At 33.7% G+C, this 14,422-nt stretch overlaps 1 protein-coding gene across 1 annotated transcript in view; it reads left to right on the top strand.

Moving 5' to 3' along the window:
- The window catches only part of LOC134699914 (uncharacterized), a 72,996-nt gene that overhangs the window by 14,710 nt on the left and 43,864 nt on the right, over nt 1–14,422 (top strand). The window contains exons 6-7 of the mRNA XM_063561311.1: nt 6,104–6,166; nt 10,360–10,411. Of these exons, the coding sequence (XP_063417381.1) occupies nt 6,104–6,166; nt 10,360–10,411 (115 nt within the window). The remainder of the gene's footprint in view (nt 1–6,103; nt 6,167–10,359; nt 10,412–14,422) is intronic.

The following is a 14,422-nucleotide window of genomic DNA, read 5'->3' as shown; positions in this document are numbered from 1 at the left end:
GATATAGGAGGGTGAGAATGGGGTATACAGATATAGGAGGGTGTGGATAGGGTATACAGACATAGGAGAGTGTGGATAGTGTATACAGATATAGGAGATGGTGGATAGGGTATACAGACAGGAGGGTGTGGATAGGGTATACAGACATAGGAGGGTGTGGATAGGGTATACAGACATAGGAGGGTGTGGATAGGGTAAACAGACAGGAGGGTGTGGATAGGGTATAGACAGGAGGGTGTGGATAGGGTATAGACATAGGAGGTTGTGGATAGGGTATACAGAAATAGGGAGGGTGTGGATAGGGTATACAGACATAGGAGGGTGTGGATAGGGTATACAGACATAGGAGGGTGTGGATAGGGTATGCAGACATAGGAGGGTGTGGATAGGGTATACAGACATAGGAGGGTGTGGATAGAGTATACAGACATAGGAGGGTGTGGATAGGGTATACAGACAGGAGGGTGTGGATAGGGTATAGACAGGAGGGTGTGGATAGGGTATACAGACATAGGAGGTTGTGGATAGGGTATACAGACATAGGAGGGTGTGGATAGGGTATACAGACATAGGAGGGTTTGGATAGGGTATACAGACATAGGAGGGTGTGGATAGGGTATGCAGACATAGGAGGGTGTGAATAGGGTATACATATGTAGAAGGGTGTTGATGGGGTATACAGATATAGCAAGGTGTGGATGGGGTAAACAGATATAGGAGAGTGTGGTTGGGGTTTACAGGTATAGAAGGGTGTGGATGGGTTTTACATGTATAGGAGGGTGTGGAGAGGGTATACATATTTAGGAGGGTAGGGAAGGGGTGTACAGATACAGAAGGTAGTGGAGGGGGTTTACAGATATAGGAGGTTGTGGATGGGGTATACAGTTAAAGGAGGTTGTGGATGGGGTATACATATATAGGAGGGTGTGGATGGGGTTTACAGATATAGGAGGGTGTGGATGGGGTATACAGATATAGGAGGGTATGGATGGGGTATACATGTATAGGAGGATGTGGATGGGGTATATATATAGGAGGGTGTGTATGGGTATACAGATATAGAAGGGTGTGTATGGACTAAACATATATAGGAGGGTGTGGATGGGATATACATATATAGGAGGGTGTGGATGGGATATACAGATATAGAAGGGTGTGGATGGGATATACAGATATAGAAGGGTGTGGATGGGGTTACAGATATAGAAGGGTGTGTATTGACTATACAGATAGAGAAGGGTGTGGATGGGGTATACAGATATAGGAGGGTAAGGATGGGGTATACAGATATAAGAGGGTGTGGATGGATATACATATATAGAAGGGTGTGTATGGGCTATATAGATATAGGAGGGTGTGTATATAGATGATAATTAAGGCAATGTATGTAAAGACAACTGTTTAGCCATTATATTCATATACAACAAATGTTTTTCCACCCACTGAGTTGTCACATGATAATAAGACGTCAAAAATGAACAAGTACAAAAGTATGGATGTTACGTTCCAGCGACAATCTCAACAGTGGATGGGCTATTCAAATATAGGAGACTTTGGATAGGGTATAAAGACATAGGAGGGTGTTGAGGGGTTTTACAGATATAGGAGGGTAGGGAAGGGGTATACAGATATAGGAGGGTAGGGAAGGGGTATACAGATATAGGAGGGTAGGGAAGGAGTATACAGATATAGGAGGGTGGGGAGGGGGTATACATATATAGGAGGGTGTGAGTGGGATATACAGATTTTAGAGGATGTGGGTGGGATATACAAGTATAGGAGGATGTGGATTGGGTATACAAATATAGAAGGTTGTGGATGGGTACACTAATGCAGGAGGGAGTGAATGGGTTTATACAGATATAGGAGGATGTAGAGGGTTTATCGAGATATAGGCAAACAGTTAATGAATAGAGAATAATTCGATACAATAATAGAATAATTCGATACAATAATATAAAGAATAGAGAATAGTATAAGAATATAAAGAACTGTCAATAATCATGATACATTTGTAATGTGTCCAAAAAATGTAAAAAGATAGTTAAGGATGAAATCCCCCATATCCCACACCCTTTGTGTAGATATAAGGATGCATTTATCATTCTTCAAACTGCAACAAAAATAAAGACTAAATGGGGACAGATGAAGCATTTATTCATATCCTTTAAAAAAAAAGAGTTAATACAGTTGGAAGGCAAACGCCTGAATCTGACAGATAAAGGTCAATTTGTCGACACCGTATGTAAAAGGTTTACGCCCACAAACAGCGCCACCTATAATTTTTTCTACGGCATCTTTGAGAACGATGTTTCGTTCTGTAGTAAATTAAAACATTAAATTAACTAAAACATAGAAAAGTAAGTGTAAAAAACATATTGAAAGATATATTTGCAGCTGACTGGTTATGCATGATACGCTGGCAATGTGAGCAATGTCCTTTAATCGAAGGTTGAAAATTAGTTTGTTTCCTACGTCAAAATGGCGGATTTCAATGTTTACATTTTTTCCTCTATTTATAATCTGACACAATTTTGTATCCAATCATTTACTAGCAATTTTATTATTGATTTTTGGAGATCATCCAATTAGATTTGCCGTTAGAAAGTGGCTATACGTTACCAGCCATCGTTACAAAGTAGCCATGTGTTTTGTGGGGATACCTTGGGAATGTTGTGTATTCAAAGGTTACGGTAAAAATCAATATTTTCTTCATTATATTTCCATGCATACACAAGTCATACCACCAAATCCATTCTTTTCAGACCTCATATTTAACTGTCTGCTTTAGCAAAAAATCGTGTAAATAAGGCCTGATGGGTCGTTTTGAATTCAAGTACAGTCGACAAACACGTGGTAGATTGTTTATGTTTGACAGTTTGCTTTACCTTAATTGCACGTCGATGTTACTATATACTTAGCAATAACCTTTATCGTGTTATACTTCAAGAGTTATATAATACATCTTGTCTAAGAAACAGGTCTAGCGAGGTGCAGGGACTTCCTTTACTAGGTCTTTAAATAGTGAGGGTGTAATAATATGATGTTTACAAATTACCATATTTACATTACAGCATTTTTTTTTGCATTTGATATATTTCATATACATGTACATTTTATGTACACAAAGAACAATAGAGTAAATAAACATGCATGGATTTAAGACATTTAATTCCCACCCTAGGTATAACATTTTATACTCATTATAGGTTGGAACAAATAGAGCAGATTGCAATTATTAAATGTCTAAAATCCTGATTGATGGGGCCAAATCCTCAACATATTGTTTCTATAAAGTATACAACAGCTCCTCCAAGGATTAGTAAGGGAATACTTTACATATAGTCCAATGGCTAAGTCCTGTCTTTTTTGTCTCTGATATTTCCTTATTATATTATCATTTCTATTATTCTCTTGTACATGTAGTAAGACAAAAGCTATTGGTACTCTTATTTTCCTCATTTGCCTGAAAACAATGGAATGTATTCATTGTTGATGTATGTAAAGTAACTTGTAATTTAACTGTCACTGCTAACAGGCACTTGGACTCTGGTGAAAAGTTTCTAGACTGTTATCTTATTGGCAATTATACCATATTTAAATGTCAGTTTCCCCTTTATAACTTTTAAAGAAAAGAATAAAATGATAGTATAATAAGTTGTAAAAAATTTGAAATGTTTAGCACAAGTGCAAAATTTAATTGGCATTTTATTCAAGAAAATCTAGAGGTATTGAAAAATGTTGCAATTTAAAATAAATGTTTTGCACTCAGAAAACTATAAATACAGTACAGATATTGTTTTAATTAAGACTTTGAGAATATTTGCCTGTTTAATAATCATGATAATAGAAGTTATAATTGTTATACCCTTTTTTTCTAATATATGCGTGGCCCTGGTCTGGCTGTGGTTTAAAATCTAAGAATGGAGTTGGTTATATTCATGTTTATCTGATTTATATCAACATTATTGTGTCAATTATATAAATCATTGTAACACATTACTTTGCTTTTCATGGCCTTTTTTAATTGGAATAAAATATCTTATCTTATCTTATACCACATCTCTTTATTTTAGTACTAACAGGTTAATTTTAAAAGCATTTGAAGTAAGTGAGATGTTGACAAGCTTTTATATAGTCCATGATTGTAAATACAGATAATATCATGAGTTTTTTTTTATAAAAGTAAATAATGTGATTAAATTGATTATCATTCTTATTTGATACTATGAGATTATTTCTGATATCAGAATAATAAATATCTTATTGTTGTCCTTTTTACAAAAAAACATGAACATACTTTATTTAAGTCAAGTTTTATTTTTGTCTATGACTACTATAACATGGGAAGTGTCCGTGCAATCTCTATGTTATACATTGTAGTATTCTCAGGTTTTTGTTTTTCAATTGATTATGCATTTTAGAGCAAGTAAGTATGAATTTGGATTAAATTTGAAGTTGATTCAGTATATTTTATGATATAATACCACTATTGTTTTTCAACAAAGCATTTTCAAACTGTATTTACTGGTCAGCTTTATAGCTTATTATTCAATCAATAATTTAATTTAATGCACTCAACAGTTGGTTGCAGGACTTTTGAATTCAAATATAAGAAGAAGAAAAATAAAGCAAAATTTGAAATAATACATATAATAGGAATTATGATGAGAACTGCATGATATCAGGTTGCAATACATCTTTTGCTCAGTTATCTTTGTGTTGATTATTATGTTCTAAATCCCTTTCTGGTTCTTTGGGTTCAGATATTTTCTCTTGATTGAGGCAAGCAACATAACTTGTACATCTTATAAAGGTTCTTATCTCAGGGTGAATCCAGACAATTTTAAACATAAGTGGTGGTATTCTCAACCAAGGATAAAAAGGAGAGTGAACTATATGATCCCTGAATTCAAATGCATTAATCTTCCATAAAAAGAGGAGGTCACCAGAACCCCTGGGATCCACCACTGTATCTTATAGCAGGTACAATAAAACAAGCATTGTACATGTACTTCTGTCCACTGCAAATTCATATTATTTTCATTCAAAAGTATAAATGTTTACAATTTTAAAGACTATATTTCCTTTGTTTCCATATTCAGTTTGCTTTCATGCAATGAAAAGTTCAATTCTATTGTAACACAGGTTCTACTGACAACTGATAAACCCCTCTTGTATCCTTCTATCTACCAAAAGGGTGTTTGAGAAAATACAATAAGTCCAAGTTCAGAATTTTCTTCTTTGAAAGTGTTCAATAACCTGTAAGTACTTGAAAAAAATGTCATATTCAACCTTTCTATGACTATTTTAATGTTACAACAGTAGAGGAACATGGAATATTGAAAATTTACTGAAGAAATTGTCGAAATATATCTGCAATCATTAATTTTACTCGAATTTACTGTTGTGAACTTGCAATATCCTACGATGCGCGTACCGAGTTATCTCCCTTTGATCTCCGCTTCGCAACGAATAATCTGACACAATTGCGTATCCGGGGTATTTGTGATCTGATATAGTAAAATAAGAAGCAAAAAATGGTTTTACTTCATATTTTATACCCCTCAACACGTTACCAAACCTATTTGAGGAATTATAAAGGATTTTCCGTGGACCTACGCAAATTTTCAGAAAAAAAGTTTCACTTCACTCGTGAATTTATAACATTTTAACAACACTTTTTAATGATAATTATATAAAATAAGGAAGCTTATTCAATCTAGAATTGAACTCTTTGGTTTTTATTAATGTACGAGTACAAATAAGACAATACGAGTCCAAAAACCACGAGGCGTGCACGTTTACCAAAAAATCGTAAACTCTGACCTTTTATCACGTGACCAATGTCTTGACCTTAGAAGCCATTAAATCGTTTGCCGTTCAACTGAATAGCCTATTTGAAGTCTTCAGAAAATTGTGAACAATAATCTGAATGTTGTCTGAAGAGATATATTTAATAAATGAAAATGATATGGTTAGCATCTTTAAAAATTAAATTAAAACACAACCCAGCTACTAATTGTAAGATATGTAAAAAAGTCTTCTTTGTAATAAAAAAGGTGAAAGCAATATAAAGATTTATCTGATACTTGTATTTCAGGGTCGGACTCCATACGACTTAGCAGCAGAAAGGATGAAAGAAGAAGTGATGGAATACTTACAGGTACAAATATAGTGTTGAATTACAAATGCTTTAAGTAGAAAATAAATTACAAAATATAAAGAAATATAAAGCCAAGAAAACAAATGCTGCAAAACCAAGATTATTCAGGAGAAAAATCGTTAAACAATTCAACATTAGTCTTGAAAAAAAGATTTTAAATTGTAATGCAATTATTTGTTAACACGATTTTGATTCGACAACATCATATATTTGGGAACTTTAACTAGCTAAGCCATCATTTTTCAATTCACTAATTTATTGTTATGTATTTCTTCAATAATCAACAAAATTAGCAGATGTTTTCTATTTCATTCTAGAGTGAACGAAGCAAGAGCAATTTTTTTAAATTCGATTTATGATATTCTTTCACAGACAGTATGTCGACAATTAACTGTGTTTTTTTTTAAAATTTTATATAGAATGCTTAAAAATGGAGATAACTGTATTGTATTTTAGGCTTTGCCTTCGTAAAACTTTGCAAGTATCCTTTACCTAGTTGACTTCTCAGTTCTGTATCACTAGGCTTTTAACATTCAGGTTGTGAGTTTGTGTTCTTCATGTAGCAGGATTTCCTTAATCCATTCCAGCAATTGGGTTTTTACACATTTTTTTTGGTATTGCTGTCCCAAGTCAGGAGTCTGTAATTCAGTTGTTGTCTTTTTTTGCTGTGTTACTTTTTAGTTTTGCGTTAATTTTTTTTTGTTTTAATTGTTTTACATTTGTCGTTTTTGGGCCTTTTATAGCTTTGCTTATTGTTGAAGGCTGTACGGTGACCTACATTTGTTAATTTCTGTGTCATTTGGTCTCTTATGTGGAGTTGTCTGTCTTGAAATAGAAGTTCCTTCATTATATAAGTTCCAAATGGAAAAAGTATTCTGGAATATTATTTCCAGGGGAAAAAATATTACAGTATATGTTCCTAACGAAATAAATGATATAGATTTGTTTTTCCGACAGGAACAGATATTATGACATTGTTTATCATTGTTTTATAACAAAGTTTTCTAGTGGAACATCGGTTAGGCGGAACAAATATCTCATTGGCAATCATACCACATCATCTTTTTTATATTTAAGATTTTGATTTAATATTTGGTATATAGTTTTACCGTGACAAAATTACAGATCTATCTGATGATTTTTTAAAGAGTTATCTTCCTTTGACCTAGGAAATTCAGGCAAGTAATCAGTTATCCACACATTTTTAGCTCACCTGGCCCAAAGGGCCAAGTGAGCTTTTCTCATCACTTGGCGTCCGGCGTCCCGCGTCCGTCGTCGTTAGCTTTTACAAAAATCTTCTCCTCTGAAACTACTGGGCCAAATCAAACCAAACTTGGCCACAATCATCATTGGGGTATCTAGTTTAAAAAATGTGTGGCGTGACCCGGTCATCCAACCAAGATGGCCGCCACGGCTAAAAATAGAACATAGGGGTAAAATGCAGTTTTTGGCTTATAACTAAAAAACCAAAGCATTTAGAGGAAAGGGGTAAAAATGTTTATCAGGTCAAGATCTACCTGCCCTGAAATTTTCAGATGAATCGGTTAACCTGTTGTTGGGTTGCTGCCCCTGAATTGGTAATTTTGAGGAAATTTTGCTGTTTTTGGTTATTATCTTGAATATTATTATAGATAGAGATAAACTGTAAACAGTAATAATGTTCAGCAAAGTTAGATTTACAAATAAGTCAACATGACCGAAATGGTCAGTTGACCCCTTTAGGAGTTATTGCCCTTTATAGTCAATTTTTAACCATTTTTCATAAATCTAAGTAATCTTTTACAAGATGGCCGCCACGGCTAAAAATAGAACATAGGGGTAAAATGCAGTTTTTGGCTTATAACTCAAAATCCAAAGCATTTTGAGGAAATTTGACATGGGATAAAAATGTTTATCAGGTCAATATCTATCTGCCCTGAAATTTTCAGATGAATTGGACAATCGGTTGTTGGCTTGCTGCCCTCCAATTGGTAATTTTTAAAGAAATTTTGCCGTTTTTGGTTATTATCTTGAATACTATTATAGATAGAGATAAACTGTAAACAGCAATAATGTTCAGCAAAGTAAGATCTACAAATAAGTCAACATGACCTAAATGGTCAATTGACCCCTTAAGGAGTTATTGCCCTTTATAGTCAATTTTTAACAATTTTCATTAATTCTGTAAATTTATGTAAATTTTTAACAAATATTTTTCTCTGTTACTTATGGGCAAGGTTCATTATAGAATTGTAAGAAGCAAGAACGTTCAGTAAATTAAGAACTTCAAACACATCACCATCACCAAAATACAATTTTGTCATGAATCCATTTGTGTCCTTTGTTTAATATGCACATTGACCAAGGTGAGCGACACAGGCTCTTTAGAGCCTCTAGTTTTTCATGCTTTAAGATTATGATTTAATAATTGGTATATAGTTTGGCCATGACAGGTTACAGATCAAGTTCAGATTGTATTCCGGACTGATGATTTTGTTCTGAGTTTTTGTCCTTGGACTTGAAAAATTCATGCAAATAATCAATTTTTCAAAAAGCCTTTTTTTTATTATGCTTGAAGATATTGATTTGATATTTAGTACATAGTGTTACCTTGACAAGTTATAGTTCAAGATCAAATTTTATTTTGGTTCTGATAATCAGTTTGTAGAGTTATGGTTCTTGGCATTCACACAGGTACTCAGTTTACCACATCTTATTCCGTCATAGTTGAAGATATTGATGTAATATTTGTTATATAGTTAACAACATGACAGTTGATATATCAAATTATAATTTTGTTTCGATAAAATGAATTTTTAACAGGTGGGGAAGGGGGGTGGGGGGCTGTATTGCAATGCAATAGTCTCCAAATGCTTGTTTTCTTTTTTTGTTTCTTTTAAAAAAAAATACAAACTTTATCATTGTTTATGAGATACATGTATGTAAAAATTACTGTTTAAAGCAGAAGAGTTCAATATAACATGATCTATAAATGTCAGCCTGACCAATAACAATGGACCATAGGAGTTATTCACCTTAAATGACATTTTTTACAAATTTTAATGGTTTTCCAATATCTGTGAAAGTTGTCTTAACCACAGTCAATCTATCAAGTAATGAATCCAATTTAGTTTTGAAAAAAATGCCAAGGTGAGTAATACAAGTTTGTTTGTGCCTCTTGTTTATTTTCATTTCTGTTTTTTCTCTTTAAAACTTTAACACTTGGTCAAAATGATCAGAAAGCCAGGTTTTTCCTGCATAATGTGTAACTATTGTATGAACAAAAATACCTGCAAGGGGATTTTACAAATTCAAAAACAACCTGTTCCTTTAAACTTTATAATATATCTCTCGTTTATCTTGCAAAATAGGAAAATGTTCAATATATTTCATGTAATGTGGGCCATTGTATTATATATTATTAACCGGATTTTTGTGACTTAACCAGATTTTTGTGACAAAAATGTCGGTTATTGATTTGGGGATGTACGGCGGGCAGTCGGGTGGGCAGCAACCAAATGTTGTCCTTGCATTGACTCATGAACAGTTCAACCAAAGCTTATCAAATTTTAATATGTTGTTACTGATGACAAAATGGAGGTCAAGTTCAATAATGACGATTTTGACTTTTACCGTTCAGGAGTTAGGGTTCTTGAAAGATTGAAAAATGGAGTTTCCAGTCGTGTCCATGCATTTACTCATGAACTGTTCAACCAAAGCTTTTCAAATTGTTGTATCTTGTTACTGGTGACAAATTGGAGGTCAAGTTCAATAATAACGATTTTGACTTTTACCGTTCAGGAGGTATGGTTCTTGAAAGATCGAAAAGCGGCGTTTCCATTCATGTTTTTGCATTTAATCATGAACCATTCTTATCATATATGTTATGATGGTATGATACTAAACCCCTAATAGGAAGGATTGTGCCTGATGTTCATATGATGAAATCATAATCTTTCAGTCAGTTTAATTGAAGTCTGGAGCTGGCATGTCAGTTAACTGCTAGTAATCTGTTTAGTCCTATATCATATGACCTCGGGGGCATTATTTACTTTTTCTATTTGCTGTTCTGATATATTTTTTTTACTATCAATGTGCCACCCTCGCATTAAAAAAAGAAAAAGAAAATATCAGTATAAAAACGTTAAAAATTTAATAAGAATGCGAAGTCATATGTTATAGGACTAATTTACAGTGCATTTTTCATTTTTCAGACTGTCATGTCAGAGAAATCTTCAGGTGTAACTGCTGAACAAGGGAGAGAAGGTAATTTTTATTGACTTTTATTTCATTAGTTTTAACACATTTTCATGATTACCCCCACTCTAGGAATTGCAGAATGACAACATGTTTACTGTACGACATTATCCAATTAATTTCATTGTATTGATGATATTAATCACTATGATACTAAGATACTAACAAACTATGAAGCTATATTGTCAGCAGCTTTCTAATATGTAAAATACATGACATAGCAAGTTAAAGTACCATCAAACTATATGGTCATATATAGTACATGCTAATTTGTACTCTGCAATAGCAAGGAATATTCTACTTTGCTAGAATTATTTCAACACGAAAAGTATTCATTGTAAAGATGACACCCTAACATAAGAGTTGTTAGAAACCATATGTTTTGTCTGACCTGCGACAAAAGTCATTGAATGTGAGATAAAGGGATAACAATCCAATCATGTATTTAATCAGTGATTCAGATAAAGTTTGCTTTGTCAAGTCAGTATCTCTGGTACTATTAAACAGTAAGTCAACTATATTTCATGTATAGAATAATTGTGAGGGAGCCTGATGTTCAGTAGTTGTTGTTTGTTGATGTGGTTCATAAGTGTTTCTCGCTTTTTGTTTTTGTCTCTCCTTGACGGAGTCAAAAAAGTGAGACACAGGTATGTTGTTTCCGGCGTCGGCGATGGCAGCTGCGTCAACAATTGTATAAGTTTGTGATTAGGTCTAATTTATGCTGAACCACTTGTGGTAGGTCAATGATATTTGGTATGCAGTTGTAAAAACATCGGCATATTTTATTTCCATGAAGATTATTTGGCTCCCCCATGAAGATTATTTGGCGCCCCCCTCAGTCATGGTCTATTGACTTTGAAACTTTTGCTTAGTTTACAGGTATTAGTTTGTGATTAGGTCAATTCAAGGGAAACCATTAGTGGTAGGCAAATGTTAATTGGAATGCAGTTTTATAAGGATTAGCACATCTCATTTCCATGGAGAATATTTGGCCCTGCCTCCTCAGTCATGGTCTCTTGACTTTAATGCTTTTGCTTAGTTCACGTGTGTTAGTTTGTGATTAGATCAGTTTAAGATGAATAGCTAATGTTAAGTCAATGATATGCATATGTATTGTCATTTGCAAGTCTTGTTTCCTTGGAGATTATATAGTATCACCCCTTCATCATGGTTCATTGACTTTGAAACTTTTTCAAATATCTATAGTTTACAAGTTAATGTTTGTGTTTAGGTTTGTTTAAAGGGAACACCTTATGATAAATCTATGGTATGGAGCCTTGGTGTAGTGGTTAGTGCACCAGACTACTTACATAAAGGTTCCTGGATCGATCCCTGTTTTGGGGAGAAAATTTCAGGAACTGAATTTTCAACTGTCCTTTCACACCATTTGCGAGTATGGTCTTGAGAAACGATGATAGTCCGTCGGAGACGGCCATATCTCTTGCACGTAAAAGACACCCTTGTAGATTTCGATAAAAGAGCAGGCTAATGCTGCTACAGGGTAGCACTGGCACCTGCTAAGTGGACAGGGATTAATATTAGTTGCAATATTCCAAATCCACTATGTATAAAAATGTTTAAACTAAGTCAATGGTATGCAGTTGTATAAGCATTGGCACATCTCATTTCCATGGAGATTGGTTAGCCATGTACCTTCGGTCGTGGTTCATTGACTTTGAATATTGCATAACTAACTTAAGTATTGTTTTTTTTTAATTTCAACATTTGCATTATCAAAATTACAAAAAGGCGAGACATTTCTCTGTGTTAACAGTTTATTTATAGAATTAAACAGTTGGTTTTGCCGTTTGAATGGTTTAACACTAGTCATTTTTGGGACCCTTTATAGCTTGCTGTTCGATGTGAGCCAAGGCTCCGTGTTGAAGACCGTACTTTGACCTAAAATGGCTTTTCTTTTACAAATTGTGACTTGGATGGACAGTTGTCTCCTTGGCATCATACCATATCTTATATCTCTGTCTGTTTTGCAGTTTTCATCTGACCTTGATATAAGAATAAGGAGATGTGGTTTGATTGTTAATGAGACAAATATCTACCAAAGTTAAAATAAAGTGGATGAGAGCAATTATAGGCAACCGTACCCCTTTCAGCAATGAGAATAGTAGGCCTTTACATGAAATTTATGAAACAATTCAATTGAGAAAACTAACAACCTAATTTTATTGTTCATAGGTCAATAGGTCATAGGTCAATGTTAAGTCTTTGTGTTTTCTGTATCGCAGTGTTCCTGCAAGCAACAGGTCAACTATATTGTGTGTATGGGATTATTGTAAGGTTTACAAGTCGGTCTGGCAGGTTTCATCTGACTTTGATCACATTTCATGGTCTATTAGTTAATAATATGTTTTGATGGTTAAGTCCCTTTCTTAGATACAATAAGCAATAGTTTAACTATATTTGGTGTATGAATATATGATAGGAAATAGCGTAACATAAACTTTTGGCTCAGTAGGCGATTAAGTGTCCTTGACTGTATTTTGACAATTAAACTGGTTTATCTCACAAACAGTAAAATGGAAAGTGCTCTAGTTTGTTGGACAAATACTGAAAACTTGACCCCTTAAAAAATCACGAAACTACCTCCCAGCATCTATCTTCATCTTGCCAAAAACAGTGTGTTCTTAAACAGCAATTGCTACCAGAACAATTAAAAAGGTACAAAGTGTATGTAATGACAGAAAATTATGATGACTTAAACCATATATTCTTCTTCAAATTTGTTCTTTGGTCACTATAATCCAAATAATTATGATGTCTTGAAATGTTATTTTGATTTGTTTCAAAAGCTAGATATAAAGTAAATTATGGTAGGGGATCTGGGTGATCATAAAGCAGCTTGAGACAATAGATATAAATATATAGGCAGCTGTCATATCAGAATTTCAAAGCGATGAATACATACATGTTTTCATTAAGAAGGTTATATTATATATTATATTATATTTCATCAAACTACTTTACTTTAGTAATCGAAATGTAATCGTAATCATGATTTTCGCTGTTATCGATTAAATTAGGATTACATGTAATCGAAAATGTCTTCGATTACAGATGACTTATGATTACTGGAAAAAATGTAATCAATTACAATAGATTACGATTACAGATTACGATTACCCCCATTCCTGGGTCTATGATGTTAACGGGTGTCCATTGTTGAAGATGCATATACATCCAGGTGTGCCTTACAGATTTCTTTTTAAATTATGTCTCCTCTGAAACTATTAGGCCAAATAAAATCAAACTTGGCCTCAATCATCCTCAATCATCCTCAGGGTGTGCAGTAAAAAAATCTCTGATTACCCTGCGCATCTAGTAAGATGGCGGCCATGGCTAAAATAGAACATTGGGGTAAAATGCAGTGTTTGGCTTATATCTCTGAAACTAAAGCATTGAAAGCAAATCTGACATGTATAAAAATGTATATCAAGTAAAAATATTCTGAACTGAAATTTTAAGAGGCATCAGACAACCTCTTGTGGGGTTGCTGCCTTAGAATTGGTTATGTTATGGAAATTTTAAAGTTTTGGTTAGTATCTTGAATATAATTATAATAGATGGAGATAAACTGTAAACAGCAAAATAAGATCTACACATAAGTTCACAAGACCAAAATGGTCAATTGAATCCTGAGACAACTTAACCAACCTTGGCCAATATCATCATCAAGGTATTTAGTTAAAAATGTGTCAGATAACCTTTCCTACCAACCAAAATGGCTGTCATTTCTAAAACTTGCACATAGGAATAAAAAGTTTTGTCTAGTATTTTTTTAAACGTTATAAATAGAGAAAGTTTGAAAGGAAACATATGTTCAGAATAATGAGCTCTACCAATTGTCCATATAAATGTCTAAACTGTTAGACAAATTCTTATAGAAATCAGTTATTGCCCATCAATGGCAAATTTTACGATTTTTTTTCCCATTTTTATACGCCTGTTTACGGGACTTTTTATGGTATACCGTTGTCCGTCTGGCTGTCCATCTGTCTTCAACAT

The sequence above is a fragment of the Mytilus trossulus genome, unplaced genomic scaffold (genome assembly GCF_036588685.1).
Source record: "Mytilus trossulus isolate FHL-02 unplaced genomic scaffold, PNRI_Mtr1.1.1.hap1 h1tg000103l__unscaffolded, whole genome shotgun sequence".
In the NCBI taxonomy this organism is placed as follows: domain Eukaryota; kingdom Metazoa; phylum Mollusca; class Bivalvia; order Mytilida; family Mytilidae; genus Mytilus; species Mytilus trossulus.
The sequence above is the reverse complement of the archived record's forward strand: the minus strand, read 5'-3'. Positions and strand labels throughout refer to the sequence as shown.